The sequence below is a fragment of the Schistocerca nitens genome, chromosome 7 (assembly GCF_023898315.1).
Source record: "Schistocerca nitens isolate TAMUIC-IGC-003100 chromosome 7, iqSchNite1.1, whole genome shotgun sequence".
Classification (NCBI taxonomy): domain Eukaryota; kingdom Metazoa; phylum Arthropoda; class Insecta; order Orthoptera; family Acrididae; genus Schistocerca; species Schistocerca nitens.
This window is the reverse complement of record NC_064620.1, coordinates 585,228,087-585,251,122: the sequence shown is the minus strand read 5'-3', so window position 1 is coordinate 585,251,122 and position 23,036 is coordinate 585,228,087. Positions and strand designations below refer to the sequence as shown.

Genomic DNA, 23,036 nt, shown 5'->3' with positions numbered 1-23,036 from the left:
AAAATGCAGGTGCTGTTGGTGGTTGGTGGGTTTAATGTGGACAGAGCTGTGGATTGAGCCATCAGAGAGCAAGAGGTCAACATCTAGGAAGATGGCACCCTGATTGAGAACCATGTGAAGTGCCTGGGAGACAAGGTTTTGAAGTTGTGAAGGAACAAAGATTAGGGTGCCTTGGCCCTGAATCCAGATCAAGAAATTATCATCAATGAACCTGAACCAGAATAAGTATTTGATGTTTAGCAAGGCTAGGAAGGTCTCCTCTAGGTGGCCCATAAAAAGGTTGGCAGAGGAGGATGCTATGTGGGTGCCCATGGCTGTGCTGTGGATTTGTTTGCATACCTTCAAAGTTCTTTGATCCACTGGTTTAAACTTCACACTAGTTACTGTCCACCTTCCATGTGGAGCATGTGTTGATCTCACTGCGGACTTCTGGACAGAGCCACACACACCTGATTTCATCAAAGTGTACAGGCCTGAAGATGGTGTTGACACAATGCCAAAACTACGAGGGTTGCCCAGTAAATAATGCCCCATTTTTTTTTTCTCCAGAAGTATTTATTCCACAACAATCAAATTTACATATGTGAAAGACTGATGTTTTGTCTACTTGCTTTATTTTTCCACATAATCTCCTTCAAGTTCGACGGCCTTTTTCCAGCGAGACACAAGAGCGTGTATTCCCTGCCGGTAAAAATCTTTACTCTGCCTACGGAGCCAGGTTGTCACTTCGTGAATCACTTCTTCGTCATCGGCAAAACGTCTTCCACGAATGAAATTCTTCATTGGCCCAAACAAGTGAAAGTCTGAAGGAGCCAAATCGGGGCTGTAGGGTGGATGGGGTAACACTATCCAACCCAGTTTCGCGATGTGTTCACAAGTCCTCAAACTTGTGTGAGGACGAGCGTTATCATGCTGAATCAAAACATCCTGTGGGTTAACATGACGCCCAAGGCGCCGGAAGTGCTGCTTAAGTTTGTCTAATGTTTTGACATAAGCCTCTGAATTAATGGTACTGCCTTTTGGCATCACATCAATGAGAATTACGCCCTCGCAATCCCAAAACACAGTCATCATGACTTTTCCGGCTGAAGGACCTGTTTTGAATTTTTTCTTCTGTGGAGAATAAGCATGACGCCATTCCATCAATTGTCTTTTTGTTTCGGGCTCAAAATGATGCACCCAAGTTTCATCACCTGTCACAATCCGTGACAAAAAGGCCTCCCCGTCAACGTGAAAGCGTCGCAACAAATCGAAAGAAATGTCTTTTCTTTGGGATTTGTGATCGACAGTAAGACACCGAGGAACCCATCTTGCACACACTTTTGAGTATCCAAGCTGATTGATAATCACATCCACACTTCCTTTGCTTACTGACAACTCCAGTGCCAATTGTCGAGTCGTAATGCGTCAATCCCGTCGAATGAGAATATCAGCCCGCTGCAACATGTCAGGCGTGACAGCCGTGGGAGGCCTTCCCGACCGCGGCAAATCTCGGAGCTCCGCAGCACCGCCCTCTGATGCTTTCACCCTCTGTGCCCAGCGACCAACAGTACTCCTATCGACTGCAGATGTTCCGTAGACGTTGCACAAGCATTTATGGATATTGCCCACGGTTTCTTCCTCTGCTACGAGAAATTCAATCACTGCACGTTGTTTCTGACGGATGTCACTTGCAGACGCCATTTTAGAACATTCCTACACCACCGCTCTCTGTCGGAGGAAATTGAAACTTTGCGTACACACGCGGGAAACTTCAAATAACTCGCACCTAAAGTTTCACATTTCTAATATTTTTTATTTCGTAGAAAAAAAATATGGGGCATTATTTACTGGGCAACCCTCGTAGTAGCGAAGTAAATAAAAAATCTTAAGTACAGCTGAAGGAATTTCATTTTAATAAAAATTATACCAGCTGTGTCCGACCTTCATCCAGTTAAATATGGATGTACGAAGGTTAAGGAAGTAGGTGGTGTCTTTGATGTAGGAAGCTAGATTATGGGCAATTGGTTAGAGATGTCAGTTGATGAGGGCAAAAATGCTTTCAGTGAGGGCACAACAACCAGTCACAACGGGGCATCCAGGATTGTTGGGTTTGTGGATTTTGGGGAGCACTTAGAAGGTGCGTCCACGGGATGCCATAGGGGTGAGAAGAGAAATGGTTTCAGGGGAAATGTTCTGGGAAGGGCCTAAGGCTTTAAGCAGGGACTGGAGCTTTTATTGGACTTCTGGGATGGAATCAGTCTGGCAGAGTTTATGGGTGGAGTAGTCAGATTATTGGCAGAGGCCTTCTGCCATATATAATCACTGCGATCCATAACAGCAGTGGTGGAACCTTTGTTTTGAGGTAGGATGATTAGATCAGGATTTGTTTTGAGGTTGTGTATGGCTGTTCTTTCTTCACCTGAAAGGTTTGTGTTCTGAAGGAGGGACCTTAGAAAGGATGGTGAGGCTAAGTTGGAGGTAAGGAATTATGGAAGGCAACAAGTGGGTGGTTAGATGGGAGGGTGGGAGGATCACAGTTGGATGGTGGTATTAACTGGAAGAGTTCAGTGTCAAAATTTAGGGTGGTTTTGGTTGGAGGGATTGGCAGCAAAGAATTGTTTCCATTGCAGGGATTGGGAGAAGGGGAGAGGTCTTTGACAAGCCAGCATGGTTAAATTTGGATGTAGGGCTAAAGGTGAGGTCTTTGGATAGAAATGAAACTTCTGTGGAGATGAAGGTTAACAACAGTGTTATGGGAATGTTTTGACACTGCATTTGATGGAGAGTTGGTAGGGAGTTTTGAGAGATGTGCCAAGTTGAAAATATCAGCTAGGCAGGGTTTAGCTGCTATGAGGGGTGGATGAGGAGGAACGCTATGGATACGATAGGGGTTGGATAGTGGTGCCACGAGGCAGCAGTAGAATGTCATTAGGTTCAGGGAGTATACGACCCGGGACAACCGGGAGATCCCTGAAAAACCCGGGAATTTTTTCATCCGGGAGAAAACTGGGAAGAACCCGGGATATTTTTAGAATTCCGGAAATTTTTCATTGTTTTAGTTTTCAGTTAAATTTTCGTAATTTTGACTGGTAAGAACCGATACTCTAACAAAGGATATTACTGTATCCCATTACTGCAGAATAATACTTCAACAATAAAACATAAACGAGAGAAAAAAACGAAAATAACTTAAATTACAAAGGACATGCGCCATATACAACGACGACACACAGTGCTCATGCAAGCGTCTGCCAATTGAAAATGTGTCAAAGGCTTTAGGAAGATATGCAGGGCTTCATAACAACAATCGTGTGAAGTCGCAACTGTTTACATTCGATTTGTTTTAGCAGTTAGGCGGGTTCATGCGCATGCGCAGTTGAGTCACGTTTGAGTAGTAGATTCTCCCGATACTGGCTAGAGGACTGTGGCTGTGCAAGCAGTCACAGCAAGCAGCTAGATGCTACTGAGGAAAGGCGGTGCCAAATTAATATTCTTGAGAAAGAAAAACTTGTTTCACAAGCGCCTAGCATCCAGCGCACGTTTGTCTATCGATTATTCATATGATTTTGAAACGCTTCCCTGTTGGTTTTTGAACATTTTTGAACACTTTTTAAGTTGATTTCAGAATGAATTGTAAGTTGACTTTTGAATGTCATAAGTTGACTTTTGAATGTACGAGGTGCATTCAAGTTCTAAGGCCTCCGATTTTTTTCTCCGGACTGGAAAGAGATAGAAATATGTGCATTGTTTTAAAATGAGGCCGCGTTCATTGTCAATACGTCCCAGAGATGGCAGCACCGTACGGCAGATGGAATTTTACAGCCAGCGGCGAGAATGAGAACTGTTTTAAATACTTAAAATGGCGACGTTTTCCTTACTTGAACAGCGTGCAATCATTTGTTTTCTGAATTTGCGTGGTGTGAAACCAATTGAAATTCATCGACAGTTGAAGGAGACAAGTGGTGATGGAGTTATGGATGTGTCGAAAGTGCGTTCGTGGGTGCGACAGTTTAATGAAGGCAGAACATTGTGTGACAACAAACCAAAACAACCTCGGGCTCGCACAAGCCGGTCTGACGACATGATCGAGAAAGTGGAGAGAATTGTTTTTGGGGATCGCCGAATGACCGTTGAACAGATCGCCTCCAGAGTTGGCATTTCTGTGGGTTCTGTGCACACAATCCTGATTGACGACCTGAAAATGCGAAAAGTGTCATCCAGGTGGGTGCCACGAATGCTGACGGACGACCACATGGCTGCCCGTGTGGCATGTTGCCAAGCAATGTTGACGCGCTACGACAGCATGAATGGGACTTTCTTTTCGTCGGTTGTGACAATGGATGAGGCGTAGATGCCATTTTTCAATCCAGAAACAAAGCGCCAGTCAGCTCAATTGAAGCACACAGATTCACCGCCACCAAAAAAATTTCGGGTAACCGCCAGTGCTGAAAAAATGATGGTGTCCATGTTCTGGGACAGCGAGGGTGTAATCCTTACCCACTGCATTCCAAAGGGCACTACGGTAACAAGTGCATCCTACGAAAATGTTTTGAAGAACAAATTCCTTCCTGCATTGCAACAAAAACGTCCGGGAAGGGCTGCACGTGTGCTGTTTCACCAAGACAACACACCCGCACATCGAGCTAACGTTACGCAACAGTTTCTTCGTGATAACATCTTTGAAGTGATTCCTCATGCTCCCTACTCACCTGACCTGGCTCCTAGTGACTTTTGGCTTTTTCCAACAATGAAAGACACTCTCCGTGGCCGCACATTCACCAGCGGTGCTGCTATTGCCTCAGCGATTTTCCAGTGGTCAAAACAGACTCCTAAAGAAGCCTTCGCCGCTGCCATGGAATCATGGCGTCAGCGTTGTGAAAAATGTGTACGTCTGCAGTTTCATCGATTTCAGGTGAGTAGTTAATTAGAAAAAAAATCGGAGGCCTTAGAACTTGAATGCACCTCGTATACATAGCGTGCATGATGTCTCTGTCAGGAGAATCCTCATCGCATCTAGACATAAACTTTCCGCAGACAAAAGGGGACGGGGCTATACGAGCTGAGGGAGTAAAGCCGAACGGATGAATGCCAGTTGCTGTCTGATTATGTGGTTGATTGGGTTTGCGAATGATCAGCATTATTATAATTACTAGCGAAATCCATAGATTCAGACTACCAGAATGGAAATAAACGACTGACAGGAATAACAGGTGAGAAAGATTACGTATTATCTTCTCGGTGTATCCAAGAAAATGAAATTTTGACAGAAAAGTTTTGGCCAGATCACTACACAAATTATGGAAGAATAAGACTATTCGAAATTTATATAAAAATTTCGTAACACTACTTTTCGATCTCATGCTTGAGAAGCTGGTGCGTATGAATGAAATGTGAAACTATTTCCTAACCTAAAGTTTTTTGCTTGTAGTAGGCCTAATAGGCATTTGATATTGGTGCTTAGTGGATTATATTCTGTCGTGTTATAAAAATGGCCATTTGTGCCAAAACAGTCTCGCTTATTTGGTGTGTTACAAAAGGCCTATTTTGTTTTATCTAGCAGACAGTGACAAAAGAGACGTAATCAGATCAAGGAACCACACCAGTCTTGGGTATTATTTGTATTAACGGCTTTTTCAGTATTAGATAACGAGATTTTGATTTTTCATGTAGCAAAATGTTTGACGAACTTTGATGACGTAATAGATACTTTTGCAGAAAGGAAAGCACGCCATGTAAAGCTGCAGCAAGATAGAGAGGAAAAAACTGCTAGGAGCTAAGGTTTGAAGAAGTGTGTAATTTCTTGCTTCTCTCTTGTCAGTATTAGTTTTATATATCCTATATTTAATTTTATGTCACACAAAACAGCAAGTTATGAACTAATAGGCAATAAAGAGTTCAGGTTTTCTGAAGAGTTCTTGTTCTCTTGATTACAAATAATCCCATCTGCTATTAATTGCGAGATTTTTTTAAAAGAGGGGCAGGCTGTCAAACCGGCTGACTAGGAGCAGGAGAGGCTCCACAGTACATTTCAATTTCCACTCTCCTGAATATAGTTCAGACGTGCGGTAGAAAAATGCTTTATGAAGAGGCATGGCACTGCACTTTGGCATACCTAAGACCAAATAATATGTCTTACATTTCCTCGAATACGTATGTTTTATGTTTCAGACTTTTCCGAAAGATGTGCGCTACAAAATAAACATATTTTGAAAATTCGATTTTTTTCGTATTAACCCAGTTTGCAAGTGTCGTAGATCCGGGGCTGATGCGCAGAACAGTCTGAGTTATAGTGGGTAGACTCCAGGTGACCCGTGTTTACATTTAGTGATTTTGCTGTTTCCCCTTCGTTTACTCTCACGTCAAATGAAAACAAAATGGATATATGTGGCCGTGAGCCATCATGTGAATTAAAACACATTCACATAATTACAGAAGGCTAAAATATGTCATTAGTTGCAGATTTTATTTTATTTCCACCTTTCTGACAGTCTAATCGCCTTGCGGAACAATGAAGGGATTTTCGTCTGTTTTCTAAAGAAACTTGACTTTTGTTAACCTTTTCCGCAGAGGCAGTCAATGTATTTGAAACGAAATGTTTAATTTCACACTAGTGGTTAGTTTCAACTGTTCGCTGCATTTCAAGTGCACATTTTCATTTTCTAGCACGTATGGCATTATGCCATAATGAAGAACCAAACGTGATATAATACAGTACAGGTGCTCCAAGAAAATTTACATCCCGAAAACCACACTGAAACGCTTAATATCAGGTCCAGGTCTACTTCATTGGGAATCTGGACATCCGAATGTGCACTTTAAGTATGCACTTTAAATGTGCACGAAATTCGGATGTTCTTGCAGTATCCTCTGATGTCTTGTTTCCTTTATGACATAATGTATGATCTTTCAATGTTTTACACGTAAGTACATACGGGCTTCCTACGTCATGATAGCTACCAAAGTGCGGTGTCACCTGTTATCTGCGCTCCCTGGCAACTGCTGAAACGAACCTATTTCAAACAGGTCGCGGGAAAATATTATGAATAGTGGTTTGAAAAGCGTTACTTTCAAAGTAAATATCCTTTTACATGTGCAAGAATGCACCATGAATCACAGAGCTTTTGACTCTCATTTAAAAATCAACTCTTTGATGACGAGCCATTTAGAAGAATTTTGAACCCTGAAGATCAGACATTTGTCATTATTAAAATTTTACTGGCACATTTGTTTGATGTATCTTAAAGTGTAAAACGCACAAAAAAGATCAACAGTATATGTGAAAGCTTTGCTTGTCTTGCAGCTTATTGACCTTAGAGACCAATATTATTTGTTAAAGCTTTTCTTTTCTTGTAGCAACACTATGTATATTATTTTAAACTATTAACTTTCCCTGTTTGTGTATTCGTGCTACTCATAGTGATGTTGCTGTTGGCTGACTACATCACGTGTCTTATGCTCTGAATATCCGCTGTCATCGGCTGGCGAGATCACGTGACATGAGCTACGAACGGCTTACAAAAGTGCATCGAAATCTCGATTTCAATTATTTGTAAAGTAACATGCGGTGTCTGATGGAATTCCAATGTATATTTTCGTAATAAGAAAATACCCAGCGTACATGTTGCTGCACATCAAAGATATTTCCAGAATGTGTCTTTTTCCCCGAGTTTCATTTTCTAAAGTGCTGGGAAATTGTATGCCCGTGTATAAAACCATTATCATTCAAACAATTGATAAGGGAAAACATACTGTCACCCGGGAGAAAGTGTATTTTAACCGGGAATTCCGGGAAAAATCCAGGAATTTTTTTCCCTTGTCCACGTACACACCCTGAGGTTGGATAACTTACAGAGGTGGTGTCTGGAATGCTCCCACAAGTGCTGGAGACCAAGGAATTCAGTATCAGAGGTGTGATGTATGGAGTAGGGATTGCAGAGTAATAGTACCTTGCGGAGGAAGCAGAGGTAGTTCTGGCTGGCTGGGGGGAGTGACCAAACAGCGATGTCATCAGATTTTGAAAGGATGGGGAAGGAAGTTGGCCATGCCCTTCAAAGGAACCATGCTGGCATTTGCATGAAGCTACTTAGGGAGATGATGGAAATCCTTAATCAGAATGGCCAGCCGTGGGTTTGAACCATCATCCTCCCAAATGTGAGTCCAGTGTGCTAACCACTGCGCCACCTTGCTCAGCGTTTGTTCTGGTGTGCCATGGAGATATATTTTTGCAGTATCAAGTTTGTGAAGACCAGGGATTGGTGGAATCTGGAAAGGTGTAGGTCATTTGAAAGGACGGGTGGGATCCAGAGAAATGAATCTTTACAGTTAGGCCGTTTGGGGAGTGGGGGGGGGGGGGATTCCATGGTTTAGGCAGCCTTTGAGAAACAGGTTGTGGGACTGGGTTTTAACCAGGGAAAGGCCTACTTTTCTGAATTGGTGCAGAAAGCTGGAACAAGGGTCCATTGTCAAGGAATGGTGCAAAGGAAATGGGAGTGGCCCAGAAATCTACAAAATGTATTGATGGTTGTGAGAGGAGATGGATATGCAAAAAGACACATAAAGATACATTAAAAATACTTAGACATACAGAAACATGCGCAGATATGAAAAAATATACTCAGGTACATAAAAATATGCCAAAATACGTGAAACTGCACATAAATACGTTAAAAACTCACAAAAATGTAGGTGAAAAGGAACAATGAGGTATGTGTGTGTGTGTGTGTGTGTGTGTGTGTGTGTGTGTGTGTGTGTGTGTGTTTTTTGCAGTAAGCGAAGAGAGAGGGATGGGGGATGGATTAGGTCAAGGATGAAAAGGAAGTACATCAGGATGAGAGATGAAGTGGAATCAATAGCAATAAATATAACTATCATAGGAAAGCAAAAGATCTGGAAGAGAACCTGAGAAAATTCTGGTCTTACGTAAAATTGCTAAGCAGGTCTAAGGCTTGTTGACCAGTGTGATGGGGGCAGTTGAAGATAGCAAAATGAAAGCTGAAGGTCGAAATTTCACATTCAAGAAATCGTTCACGCAGGAAAAGCGTACAAACATACCACAAAAATATCATCATTTACCATCAGACTGACCCCCATATGGACGACACAGCAATAAGCATACCTGGCGTAGAGAAGCAACTGAAAGATTTGAAAGCAAATAAATCATCAGGTCCGGATGGAATCCCAGTTCGATTTTACAAAGCATACTCTAAGACATTGGCCCCTTACCTAGCTTGCATTTATCGTGAATCTCTCGTCCAGCACAAAGTCCCACGCGACTGGAAAAAGTGCAGGTGACGCCTGTATATAAGAAGGTTTAAAGAATGGACCCTCAAAATTACAGAGCAATATTCCTAACTTTGATTAGCTGCCGAATCCTTGAACATTTTCTCAGTTCGAATATAACAAACGTTCTTGAGACTGAGAAGCTTATGTCTACGAATCAGCATGGTTTTAGAAAGCATCGCTCATGCAAAACTCAGCTTTCCCTTTTCTTACATGATATACTGCGAACAGTGGATGAAGGACATTTGGCAGATTCCGTATTTCTGTATTTCCAGAAAGCATTTGATACAGTGCCCCATTGCAGGCTGTTAACAAAGGAATAAGTTCAGAGATATGCGAGTGGCTCAAAGACTTCTTAAATGATAGAACCTAGTATGTTGTCCTCAACAGTGTGTGTTAATCAGAGACAAGGATATTGTCAGGGGTGCCGCAGGGGAGTGTGATAGGATCACTATTGTCCTCTGCATACATAAATGACATGGCGAACAGGGTGGGCAGCAATCTGCAGTTGTTTGCTGATGATGTCGTGGTGTAAAATAAGGTGTTGAAGTTGAGTGTCTGTAGGAAGGTACAAGATGACAGTCAAAAACTTCAGTTGTTGTGATAAATGGCACCTAGTCCTAAATGTGGAAAAATGTAAGTTAATATGGATGAGTAGTAAGATCAAACCTGTAGTGTTTGGGTACAGTATTAGTAGTGTCCTGCTAGACACAGTTAAGTCATTTAAATATCTGGGCATAATGTTGCAAAGCAATAGGAGGTGGAACGAGTATGTCAGAATTGTGCTAGGGAAGGCAAATGGTTGAATTCAGTTCATTGGGAGAATATTAGAAAAGAGTGTTTTGCCTGTAAAGGACACTGGTGCAACCTATTCTTGAGTATTGCTAGAGTGTTAGGGATCCATACCAGGTCGAATTGAAGGAAGACATTAAGCAATTCAGAGGCGGGCTGCTAGATTTGTTACCGGTAGGTTCAAACAGCACGTAAGTGTTAACAGAGATGCCTCGGGAACTCAAATGGGAATACCTGGAGGGAAGGCAATGTTCTTTTCGAGAAGTACTGTTGAGAAAATTTAGAGAAATGTCATTTGAAGGTGACTGCCAAACGATTGTACTGCTGACAATATATGTTGCACATAAGGACCATGAAGGTAAGATTAGGGCTCATACGGAGGCATACAGTCATTTTTCCCTTACTCCAATTGTGAGTAGAACAGGAACAGAAATGACAAATAGAGGTATAGGGTGTGTGAGGTGTGCTAGCATGTGTGTGTGTGTGTGTGTGAACGATGTGCATCTCTCTTTTACTGATGAAGGCTGTGGCCGAAAGCTTTATTTCAGTGTCTTTTAATTGTACCTGTCTACAAATTGTGTCTTCTTTACATTAAGTAGCTACCTGTCATTTCCTAAATTGTAGTTTATTAGTTAGTTAGTTTCATGTTCCATGGATCAATCGCAAAATAAATCCTAATGATGCGGAGTGAGTCATTTCACATTCACATTGCAAATTGATTTGTAAATGTTCTGCATTTAGAACATAAAAAGTGTTGTTATTAAATGTACTGAAGTGAGTTAGTAATTCCTGTTCACCACCTTTTACACATTATTGTAATAGACATTCTTCTTTGGAGTGAGAGTTGGCAAGGAGAAACTTTTACAGTTTGTTTTCAAATTTTGCTTTGCTATCTGTCAAGACATTTTATATCATTGAGTAAATGATCAAAAATTTTAGTTGCTGCATTGTGCACCCTTTTTTGTGTGAGAGACAACCTTAATGTGTAGTAATGAATATCATTTTTCCTTCTGGTATTGTAATTATACTCCGTCTTTAGCTTAAAACACTGCTGCCACAGGGACTTAAATCAGTCAATATAATCAACCGTCACTCGGAATTCTAAGTCCAGCCATCTGCCTGATCTGGAAACAATGTAGGATGTGGAAGTGTGTGGAGAAAGTTCTGTCATTCTTCGCAAGCCATTACAGAGGTGTCTCAGCTCGTGGTCTAGTGGTAAACATTGCGCTGTGTAGAGATAAGAGTCGTGAGTATGAGACTCCTCAAAGCCATAGTTTTTAAATCATTTTGGGTGTCTGCAAAAGTTATATCTGATGGAACCTCAAAGATAATTCACTTCACTGTCTAAACCCCCACTGATAGCAAAAACTTCCGGATATAATTCCGCCAATGGCGGCGTCAAGACCAGAACAAATCAGCAGCCACTAGCTACCAGCTATACGCAACATGCCACCCACTGACCAGGCAAACCCGGCGTCATGACTATTATGATCTATCATAAACACAAACACACACAGAGTCACATCATCTTTGTTTATATATAACAAAGATGATGTGACTTACCAAACGAAAGCGCTGGCACGTCGATAGACACACAAACATACACACAAAATTCAAGCTTTCGCAACAAACTTTTGCCTCATCAGGAAAGAGGGAAGGAGAGGGAAAAACGAAAGGATGTGGGTTTTAAGGGAGAGGGTAAGGAGTCATTCCAATCCCGGGAGCGGAAAGACTTACCTTAGGGGGAAAAAAAGGACGGGTATACACTCGCGCGCACACACACACACATATCCATCCACACATATACAGACACAAGCAGACATATGTCAAATATGTCTGCTTGTGTCTGTATATGTGTGGATGGATATGTGTGTGTGTGCGAGTGTATACCCGTCCTTTTTTTCCCCCTAAGGTAAGTCTTTCCGCTCCCGGGATTGGAATGACTCCTTACCCTCTCCCTTAAAACCCACATCCTTTCGTTTTTCCATCTCCTTCCCTCTTTCCTGATGGGGCAACAGTTTGTTGCGAAAGCTTGAATTTTGTGTGTATGTTTGTGTTTGTTTGTGTGTCTATCGACGTGCCAGCGCTTTCGTTTGGTAAGTCACATCATCTTTGTTTTTATATATATTTTTCCCACGTGGAATGTTTCTTTCTATTCTATTTCTTTCTATTCTATTTATATATATATATATATATATATATATATATATATATATATATATATATATATATATATATATATATAAAGAATATAACAGAGGGAAACATTCCACGTGGAAAAAATATATCTAAAAAGAAAGATGATGAGACTTACCAAACAAAAGCGCTGGCAGGTCGATAGACACACAAACAAACACAAATATACACACAAAATTCAAGCTTTCGCAACAAACTGTTGCCTCATCAGGAAAGAGGGAAGGAGAGGGAAAGACGAAAGGATGTGGGTTTTAAGGGAGAGGGTAAGGAGTCATTCCAATCCCGGGGGCGGAAAGACTTACCTTAGGGGGAAAAAAGGACAGGTATACACTCGCACACACACACATATCCATCCACACATACAGACACAAGCAGACATATTTAAAGACAAAGAGTTTGGGCAGAGATGTCAGTCGAGGTGGAAGAGTAGAGGCAAAGAAGTTGTTGAGAGACAGGTGAGGTATGAGTGGCGGCAACTGGAAATTAGCGGAGATTGAGGCCTGGCGGATAACGAGAAGAGAGGATATACTGAAGGGCAAGTTCCCATCTCCGGAGTTCGGATAGGTTGGTGTTGGTGGGAAGTATCCAGATAACCCGGACGGTGTAACACTGTGCCAAGATGTGCTGGCTGTGCACCAAGGCATGTTTAGCCACAGGGTGATCCTCATTACCAACAAACACTGTCTGCCTGTGTCCATTCATGCGAATGGACAGTTTGTTGCTGGTCATTCCCACATAGAATGCATCACAGTGTAGGCAGGTCAGTTGGTAAATCACGTGGGTGCTTTCACATGTGGCTCTGCCTTTGATCGTGTACGATCGTACACGATCAAAGGCAGAGCCACATGTGAAAGCACCCACGTGATTTACCAACTGACCTGCCTACACTGTGATGCATTCTATGTGGGAATGACCAGCAACAAACTGTCCATTCGCATGAATGGACACAGGCAGACAGTGTTTGTTGGTAATGAGGATCACCCTGTGGCTAAACATGCCTTGGTGCACAGCCAGCACATCTTGGCACAGTGTTACACCGTCCGGGTTATCTGGATACTTCCCACCAACACCAACCTATCCGAACTCCGGAGATGGGAACTTGCCCTTCAGTATATCCTCTCTTCTCGTTATCCGCCAGGCCTCAATCTCCGCTAATTTCCAGTTGCCGCCACTCATACCTCACCTGTCTCTCAACAACTTCTTTGCCTCTACTCTTCCACCTCGACTGACATCTCTGCCCAAACTCTTTGTCTTTAAATATGTCTGCTTGTGTCTGTATGTGTGGATGGATATGTGTGTGTGTGCGAGTGTATACCTGTCCTTTTTTCCCCCTAAGGTAAGTCTTTCCGCCCCCGGGATTGGAATGTCTCCTTACCCTCTCCCTTAAAACCCACATCCTTTCGTCTTTCCCTCTCCTTCCCTCTTTCCTGATGAGGCAACAGTTTGTTGCGAAAGCTTGAATTTTGTGTGTATATTTGTGTTTGTTTGTGTGTCTATCGACCTGCCAGCGCTTTTGTTTGGTAAGTCTCATCATCTTTCTTTTTAGATATATATATAAAGATGAAGATGATGTGACTTACCGAACGAAAGCGCTGGCAGGTCGATAGATACACAAACACACACACAAAATTCAAGCTTTTGCAACAAACTGTTGCCTCAAACCAACATCCTTTCGTCTTTCCCTCTCCTTCCCTCTTTCCTGATGAGGCAACAGTTTGTTGCGAAAGCTTAAATTTTGTGTGTGTGTTTGTGTTTGTTTGTGTGTCTATCGACCTGCCAGCGCTTTCGTTCGGTAAGTCACATCATCTTCATCTTTGTTTTTAGATATATTTTTCCCACGTTGAATGTTTGGTCGATAGACACACAAACTGTCCGCATCTCGTGGTCGTGCGGTAGCGTTCTTGCTTCCCACGCCCGGGTTCCCGGGTTCGATTCCCGGCGGGGTCAGGGATTTTCTCTGCCTCGTGATGGCTGGGTGTTGTGTGCTGTCCTTAGGTTAGTTAGGTTTAAGTAGTTCTAAGTTCTAGGGGACTTATGACCACAGCAGTTGAGTCCCATAGTGCTCAGAGCCATTTGAACCATTTTTTGAACACACAAACAAACACAAACACAAAATTCAAGCTTTCGCAACAAACTGTTGCCTCATCAGGAAAGAGGGAAGGAGAGGGAAACACGAAAGGATGTGGGTTTTAGGGAGAGGGTAAGGAGTCATTCCAATCCCGGGAGCGGAAAGCCTTACCTTAGGGGGAGAAAAGGACAGGTATACATTCGCGCGCACACACACATATCCATCCACACATATACAGACATATGCAGACATCCTTTCGTCTTTCCCTCTCCTTCCCTCTTTCCTGATGAGGCAACAGTTTGTTGCGAAAGCTTGAATTTTGTGTGTATGTTTGTGTTTGTTTGTGTGTCTATTGACCTGCCAGCACTTTCGTTCGGTAAGTCACATCATCTTTGTTTTTAGATATATTTTTCCCACTTGGAATGTTTCCCTCTGTTATATAGTGTGTGTGTGTGTGTGTGTGTGTGTGTGTGTGAATTACGAAAAAAAAGGTTATATGGCGCGATATTCGATCCGGCGACCTTCGGATTATGAACCCAAGCGCTTACCTCTGCGCCACGACGCTGTAGAAAATTGTTAATCGTAGAGAGTATTTCACCGCATCGGTTTCTTTTAACTGTCGGATTTTCTCGACAACGGCTGAGAAGTGCATCTTGGTGCTTTGCCACATTACACCTCTGGCCATGAGCTTTTATTATGCGCAGTATGAATCGAATCTGTATTTCACAGTTGGCGGCCTCCTCTTGTAAGTAAGAAGCACGTCTATCTCATTACCACCAAGCAGGCACAGTGTTCCTTCTTGTGGTAATTACATTAAATCTGCAGGTAAATCCTTAACAAATATTACCTTCTGCTATGCAGCTGAAATGAAAGTCACTCCATGTTTCACATGTTACAGTTAGTTAAGTAATAAACTCACTGTAATCCTTCTTCCACTGTTCTGGAACATACTTACCATTTGACTGTTTGACTATATGGGTGGTACACTCTGATTCACATGTGTTTGAAATGAACTGATGACATCACAAAACAATGACTGTGGAAAGGATGCCATTGAAGTGTTATTACACAGATAGAAAGACAAATGTTCTTCAAATCCCTAATATTGTCTCAAAACCCAATTATATATAAAATGCCATCCAGAACACATTTGGCAACTCAGTGATAGTCAACAGACTTGCAGGACTGGAGCTGAATTATCCTACTGTCTTCGCCAGATGTTTATGTGCAACTTTGATGAAATGATGTGTGCATAATAAGCAACAGTGAAGTGGAAAATTGTATTTTTGACTGCAAGAAGGTTATTTTACGAGTAAATTATGATGTCTCTTGTCATTTATTTTATGGGAAAGCTTACTATTTTGATCTTTGCCTACATTATAGCAGTGAGAAATGTTCAGATTCTTGATGCCTTGCTATCTGTGACTAATTTAATTTTCAATGGCTTCGCCAGATGTTTATGTGTAACTTTGATGAAATGTTGCATGCGTAATAAGCAACAATGAGGTGAGGTGGAAAATTGAATTTTTTACTGCAAGAAGGTTATTTTACAAGTAAATTAAGATGTCTCTTGTCATTTATCTTATGGGATACCATACTGTTTTGATCTTTGCCTCCATTATAGCAATGAGAAATGTTCATATTCTTGACGCCTTGCTATCTGTGACCAGTTTAACTTTCAATGGCTTTTTGAGCCCACATTATCTGTCATTGCATGCGGTAGCCTGCACGGTAGCCTTTCCTGGTTGGAACTTTGTTATTCATAGCTTACGAAGTCTCCCTGTGCCTGTTTACATTTTGCAATCAATGCTGTGTTGTTGTCTCTTAATTTCTCTCTTTTTGGGACAGTTCCAATGACAGCAGTCTCAAAAAATATATTTTCTAAGTCTATAGTTAATGAAAAGATGTGTTGCCTACTCATAACATTCACAGTATAAACACTGTAGTTGCTCCAAAAATGTGAATCATGTCCGGTGATGAGCATTTTAGTTTTCAGTCTGCTGAAGACAGAAAAACACAAATAATTGTGACAGTTATTGTTGTATGATGTTTTGTTTGCAGTTGGTATATGTCTAAGTATTATTACTAACTATGGCTACTCCCTAAACCTAGTTACAGAAATGTGAATAAGATTCAGTGAAACTTACTTTTGGTATTCCAACCCTCCGCACGACTTCTTTGAGACAGAATCTGTAGGTACTTCACAGCTGACTCAAGGAACACATTAGCTGAATTCTTCCTACTAGTAGTATAACTTAATCGTGGCAACAACGCAGAATATGTTTGGCAGCTCTGTGAATGATGAGGTACTTCCTGTATGGCACAGAATTTCTCTGTTTAATTCACTTGATATATTCGTATTATTTTTTGTATAACCTGTGTGATTTACACATAAGGTGTGAAATAAGGTTATCAATTTATGGTTGTCCAAGAAAGTCATTCCCTGTGGAAATTGCAACTGATCTCATCTTTTGCATTGCAATTTAGCTGTTGCAGCCACCACTGGGGCAATAAGGTAGAGCCAAATACTGTATCTCTTCACTGTCTCTGAGATAACATGGTCACCTGTGAAGTGAATGCTGCTTTGATTCACATTTCCAGTCTCATTGAAGGCCAGACTTTTATCACTTGTGTGACAGAGCTATAGGCAGCCAGATTGAAAATCAATAACGAAATCTTACTTATTTTATTTATGAACTGCCACATTTCTGTGCTATTTGAGATTGACACAGGACAGCAAGTAAACATGGACCATTTTGAAGCCCAGTGTGAATGTCATGTTACTAATTTGTGCCAATATAGATTCATTCCTGTTTCAGGAGCCTTATTTTTTATTACAACGGAATTTCAGTATATAGTTTTCATTCATATTACTACAGTGTATTATATGATAGCTTTTCTATTATTTTACATCAGAGAGAAATTAATCATCAAGAGACTCTTCTCTCACATTATGTAAAACAGTCTGACAATGCTCATGTAGTTTATCAATTCCACACCTGTAAAATTCTACTGGATCTGAGTCAATGATTTCTTAAAACATGTTTGGAGTGCATTTTCATCCAGCAAGGTATTTTCTTATCAGTTTATTGATAAGGATCGAGAATGGTGAACATTTGAAGGTATAAAAGGTGTGTGAGGGATGATTTTTAAAGTGAACTCCTGGGTAGTTTTGTTTGTGAAATCAGCAGAGTGAATCATGTTATAGTAGGACCACATGATGCAATTTTGTGGGTTGTTTCTCTTACACTGTAACAGAAAGGCGTCTTAGTCATTGGCAACAAACACTAGCTGCGATAGGCACACCTCTCAGGAGGGGTTAGTAGTGTTCAATGCCCTTTTTGAACCACTGGCAAAATATTGTGTTCAGACTGCCCTTTGCTCGACTCTGTGTGTGTGTGTGTGTGTGTGTGTGTGTGTTTTTAGGCTCAGCCAATAATTTTTTCTTAAAAAGTTAACATAAAGGCATCATAACTCATCACCAATAACAGTATTGCATTGAAATTCCCAAGGAGCAAACTGATGATGGTCAAGCAAAAATGCAGCAAGTTTTTTTTTTTTTTTCTGAATTGGAGGATGCAGTACCCCTATCTCCACCTTCTGAACCTTGAACCTTGCCTATTAAATGCAAGTGTCACTTGATGTTTAAATGATCAGTTCATCAGATACAGCACTCATCGCACACACAATACAAAGGTTACAAGCTGCTCCTGTTGCCTTCACCTCTGTATTAAATCCATTGTGAATAATATGTCTGAAATGTTAGAACTTTTTCCACTTCTGACTCTATTTTAAAATTCTTTAGCAATGTTCATTAGTTTGAAGCATGCAATATCCAATAGGTACCAGCAAGACAAATACAAGAAATGCAAATAAGAAAATGATTGTTTGTAATGCACTCAAACACTTTAAAAAATCTGGGAATATGGACTCTGCCTCTTACCCTTCATCCATGGTTCACAGGATATTGTGGGAGAAAGAGGCAAGATGAGATTTGCATAAATGGTTCTTTTGAAATCGGTGGTGATTTGTGGACAGAAGCTTTTCTGTTTCAAGGAGTCTTATTATATTAAAACTTACATATAGTCAAGAATTCTGTATCATACCACTGTTAAAGATATGCGTCTGTAATTTTGTGGGGTCCTTTCTTTTACCCTCCTTACATGCAGGGAGTCCCACGCACTTTCTTCCAATCACTTGGGACTTCGCACTGTGTGAGAGACATGCAGTAAATGTGAGCCAAGTAAAGGGTCATTGCCATAGACTTGTCTCTGTAAAACCAAATTGTGATTCTGTCTGACCTGGGGACTTATTTGTTTTTTAACTTTTTCAGTTGCTTCTTAACACTAGAAATGCCTATTTCTATATCCTACATACAAGAGTCTGCATTAGGTTCAAATGATGGTCTGTCTGTATGATCCTCATAAATCAGTGACTTTTTTTAAATACGAAATTTAAAACTGCAGCCTTCCTTTTGCTGTCTTCTATTGCTACAGTAGAATTTTTTCAGGTTCTTGGCAAGATCCTTCACTAAGGTATGGTGGTGGAAGTTTCATATGCTTTATGCATTGATGGTTTTATACACACAAATATTTCTAACATTTGTCTGTCGACATTTCCAAGTCCTTTTTTGACCCGAGTGTGCAACAATCTCTGGATCCTTGACATTTTCTGAATTTTGTTACTAAATCACGGTAGGTCTTTTCCATTATTAATCCAATTACTCACCACACATTTCTCCAGAGCGTGATTTACAGTTTGGTGGTTTTAATATTTATACTCACGTACTGAGAAAACATGCAATTTTATTGAGGCACCACATAAAAGTGCTCTCAAAAATTTGTCATTCTTTGTATAGTTTGCTGTGCAAAAGTTTTGAGAAATGTGACATCAGCACTTAAAAGAACTGTTACCAGAGTGGAGTTAATTGGAAGTATGTCGGACATCATATCTAGAGCCATAGTTCTTTATTTGCAAAATAATAATATGAAATTTTCCTGTTCCTGAGAAAAAGTCATTACATATCCAAAACTTTTATTAGGAAAATCTAAGCAATGATGATGATACAAAGAATAATGACGATGATGATAATTTATTTCATTTTGCAAAGATTAATAAATAAAATGGAAAAGATGTCAGTCATGGCCTATCCACGGGTATTATTCTGGCTTGTACTTAGTTTCAAATGCTGAAACAGTGAACACAAAAATGTTACATGTAGTCTGTTCCTCATTAATGACTTAACAGATAATTATAGTTCTGGTTCACCCCATTAACTATATTTATAGGGTATGTACGCTCTGGCAGAACCGGAAAATCTGGGAAAAACCCGGGAATTGTTTCATCCTGCTAATACCTGGGAATCTTTTAGGAGTCTGGAAATTTTTGATTATTTTGGTTTTCAGTTAAATTTTTGTAATTTTGACTGATAAGAACTGTTACTCTAACAAAGAATTTTACTTTAACTTGCTACCACACAATAATATTGCAGGAGTAAAACACAAACAAGAAAATAACACCAAAATAATTGTTGCAATACTTCCTAACAAGAAGCTGCTTTCGATGAGCATGACATCACAACTGTTTACATTTTTACCTGGCTGCAGGAAAATATTGTGAATGGTGGTCTGAGAAACATTACTTTCAAAGTAAATTTCCTTTTATGCAAGATGAATTACATGTTGTAATAGAATGTGTGATGAATTTCTTAATTCATGGAGCGTTCGACTCTTTCAAAACCTAATACTTTGAAGGCCAGCCACTTAGAAAAATTTCAGGCCCAGAAGACCAGCCGTTTATGCCATCATTTAAAATTTTACTGGTGTCGGATATATCTCAGAGGGTACCGGTAACACAGGCTAAAAAAGACAATGCTTCATATTTGCTTTAGTTCTTTATAGATTACAAATTATGCAATAATGATGGCAAAAAGTATAATCCTTCAGAAAAAAGTGGAAAGTGAGTTCTTGAGCAATTTCACACATAATCATCTTTTCTGTAAAAAAGTCAAAATGCTTATTGGAATATGTGTTCGGCCAAGTAAACCATGAAATGTTCTGTTCACAGCAGTGCAATTTACTGTCACGCTTATCAGGAATATTCAGCTGCTGTAATTTAAGCTGTGCTCGTAGGATCCTGCCTAATAACATGCTCAGAAAAAACAGCAAAAACTTTTTTTAAAACCAGTGAAAGTTTAGCTTTTCTTGATGGAAAATATCATCTAGCTGTAATATTTTGAAAAGCAAGAATACATATTATCATGCCATATTTTCCCAAATTCGAAGTTTTCTGCCAGACCATTCAGAACACTACTATGCTCTCTGTTTCTGTATTGTAGCATTGGCATCACATTTTATATTTTGGCATTCTTTGTTTGGAAACTACTTTGGGGAATTTGTATTTATACTTTCATAATAACAAAATATGCAGTGTACATGTTGCTGCGCATTAAAGATCTTTCCAAAAGTGATGCATTTTGCTCGGAGATCTGAAAGTTCTGTGCCAGTGTATAAAATGTTTACCATTCAAAGGACTGATACAATTTACAGATCTGAGGGAAAATATATTGTCACATAACACAGAAAACACATACTTTCACCCTGGGGAGGAAAATATTGCATTGTCACCCAGAAAGAAAGTGTATTTTTAACACACACATCCAGGAAAAATCCAGTTCTGCCCCCTTCACCACATATACACCCTGATTTATGAAATGTAGAGCATCAGTGAATAATTTAAAAATAGTTGTTCAGTGTCTCTGCTTTCAAGCAAATGTGTCTAGTCTAATATTCTAATGTTGCAAAACAGAGAAGAGCAAAGTTATGCATGCTAAGATATCGGCAAAATAGTTTATGAAACACAGACTCATGAAATTTCTGCTTGAAGAGAGATTTTCTTTTTTATTTACAGGCATTTGTTGCTGTGCAGAGTTACTTTAGGGAAGTCATTCCTACAATTTAGTGCAATGAAAATGGCCCATGCACCACCTGGTCACCACTCTGTAATGGGACGACCCAGTGCTGGTGGTCTGACGTTTCCTGAGTACGTTGTGTACAGGGGAGAACAGGTAAGTACTACATTAAACAGTGGAAAATCCAGGATGGACTGTAACAATATTATGAAGAGGATAGTTGCCACCCACCGTATTCTGGAGATGCCGAATCACAGATAGCCACAACAAAAAGTCGGAAAGTGAGCTTTTGGCTAACAAGGCCTTTGTCAAATATAGACCACACACACACACACAAGCATGACTACAGTCTCTGGCAGTTGGTCTGGTTTCAGCTGCCAGAGACGGTGGTCAAGTATGTGTGAACTGGTTTCGTGCATGTGTGTGTGTGTGTGTGTGTGTGTGTGTGTGTGTTTTGTCTATTTTCGACAAAGGCTTTGTTGGCTAAAAGCTCGCTTTCTGACAGTCGTTATGTTGTGCCTGTCTGGAACTTGGCATCTCACTATATGTTGAGTAGCGACTATCTTTTTCAAAATATAAGTACTGTATTAGATATTCGTACCTGTCAGACTGTTTCCAAGATCCTAATGTATGTTTTGTTACAGGCTTATCCAGAATATCTCATCACTTACCAAATTGTGAAGCCAGAGGAGAGCCCAACAAGTGGAGAACTAGAGAGCAGATGATTGGTGACTCTGGCAGGCAGTGGGCCAGTTCCCACTCCCTCTGAGACAAGGCCCCAGGACTGTTGCTGCAATGGTGGCGAGCTGTTACAGTTTGCCCTGCATTGCTTGCACTGGCTGTCTGTGGCACAGCCACCTAGCATATGCAAGACTGATGACTGGAATGACGCAGACCAGTGGCCCACTTAGTGCGCTATTGATCATGCTACAGACATTCTTACAATCCCAGCAGTATTTCTCTAACATTGCCATTATTTAAAGGAAGGGGAAATTTATATTATGGTTGTTACCAAAAATATAAATTAAGGAACTGAGATACTAGTGTTATTATTTGTTTTAAAAGTCCTTTTGATATATTCCTTGTTCAAAATAGTGAGCTTTCAGATATCAGAGAAACATTTTTGGTCACAGATAACAATACATGAGACTTTTACAGGATTTAGAAATCTAAAAGGAGGAAACAAATAGCAAATATATTTCTCATGGGTGTAGTATTTGTGTTTTATTTGTCACTCATGGTGAACACTGCAGTGGCAAATTATCAGCCACCATACATGACAGAAGTACTTAATGTACAAGCCATAATTTAAAGGTCTCGCTACTTTTAGATTTAACAGAATGATGCAGTTGGCTGATACATCATGTGGTGCATTAAAACACACCTTATGTGCTCATCTCTTCTGTCCTGATTTCAACCAGGTATTGTTTTTTGTGCTAAATGTTAGCACAAGGCAATTAAACATAGGTCACTGTTATATTTATCAGTAACCTTGCTGAACATGATGACATTCATCTCATGGCTGTGAAAATTGTGCAGTTCTATTAGCACAATGACAGCCAAAGACTGCCCATCAGCTTTAGTGAATGTGTGCACTCTGGAAGTAGTCCCCAGAGACAGTGCCTTGTATGTGAGTAAAGTGTAATGTCCTTTTGTATAAGAAGTTGATGAAGTGTATCATGAGATGTGCTTTCCTGAATGAATGCGAGCAAGCAGAACAATACTGAATAAACTAATCCTCCGAAGGAACTGACTCGAATCAGAGCACAATGCCATTTTCCGAGTGTGTGAACTCACCTATTGATACAC

The 23,036-nt window shown here is 40.4% G+C and overlaps 1 protein-coding gene across 4 annotated transcripts in view; it reads left to right on the top strand.

The window, feature by feature from the left end:
• The window catches only part of LOC126194647 (poly [ADP-ribose] polymerase tankyrase-like), a 282,846-nt gene extending 260,581 nt beyond the window's left edge, over nt 1-22,265 (top strand). For all 4 annotated transcript variants that reach the window (XM_049932830.1, XM_049932829.1, XM_049932828.1 and 1 more), the window contains exons 18-19: nt 21,227-21,383; nt 21,872-22,265. In XM_049932830.1, the coding sequence (XP_049788787.1) occupies nt 21,227-21,383; nt 21,872-21,952 (238 nt within the window). In that variant the 3' untranslated portion in view covers nt 21,953-22,265. The remainder of the gene's footprint in view (nt 1-21,226; nt 21,384-21,871) is intronic.
• Nucleotides 22,266-23,036: the final 771 nt, after the last annotated feature.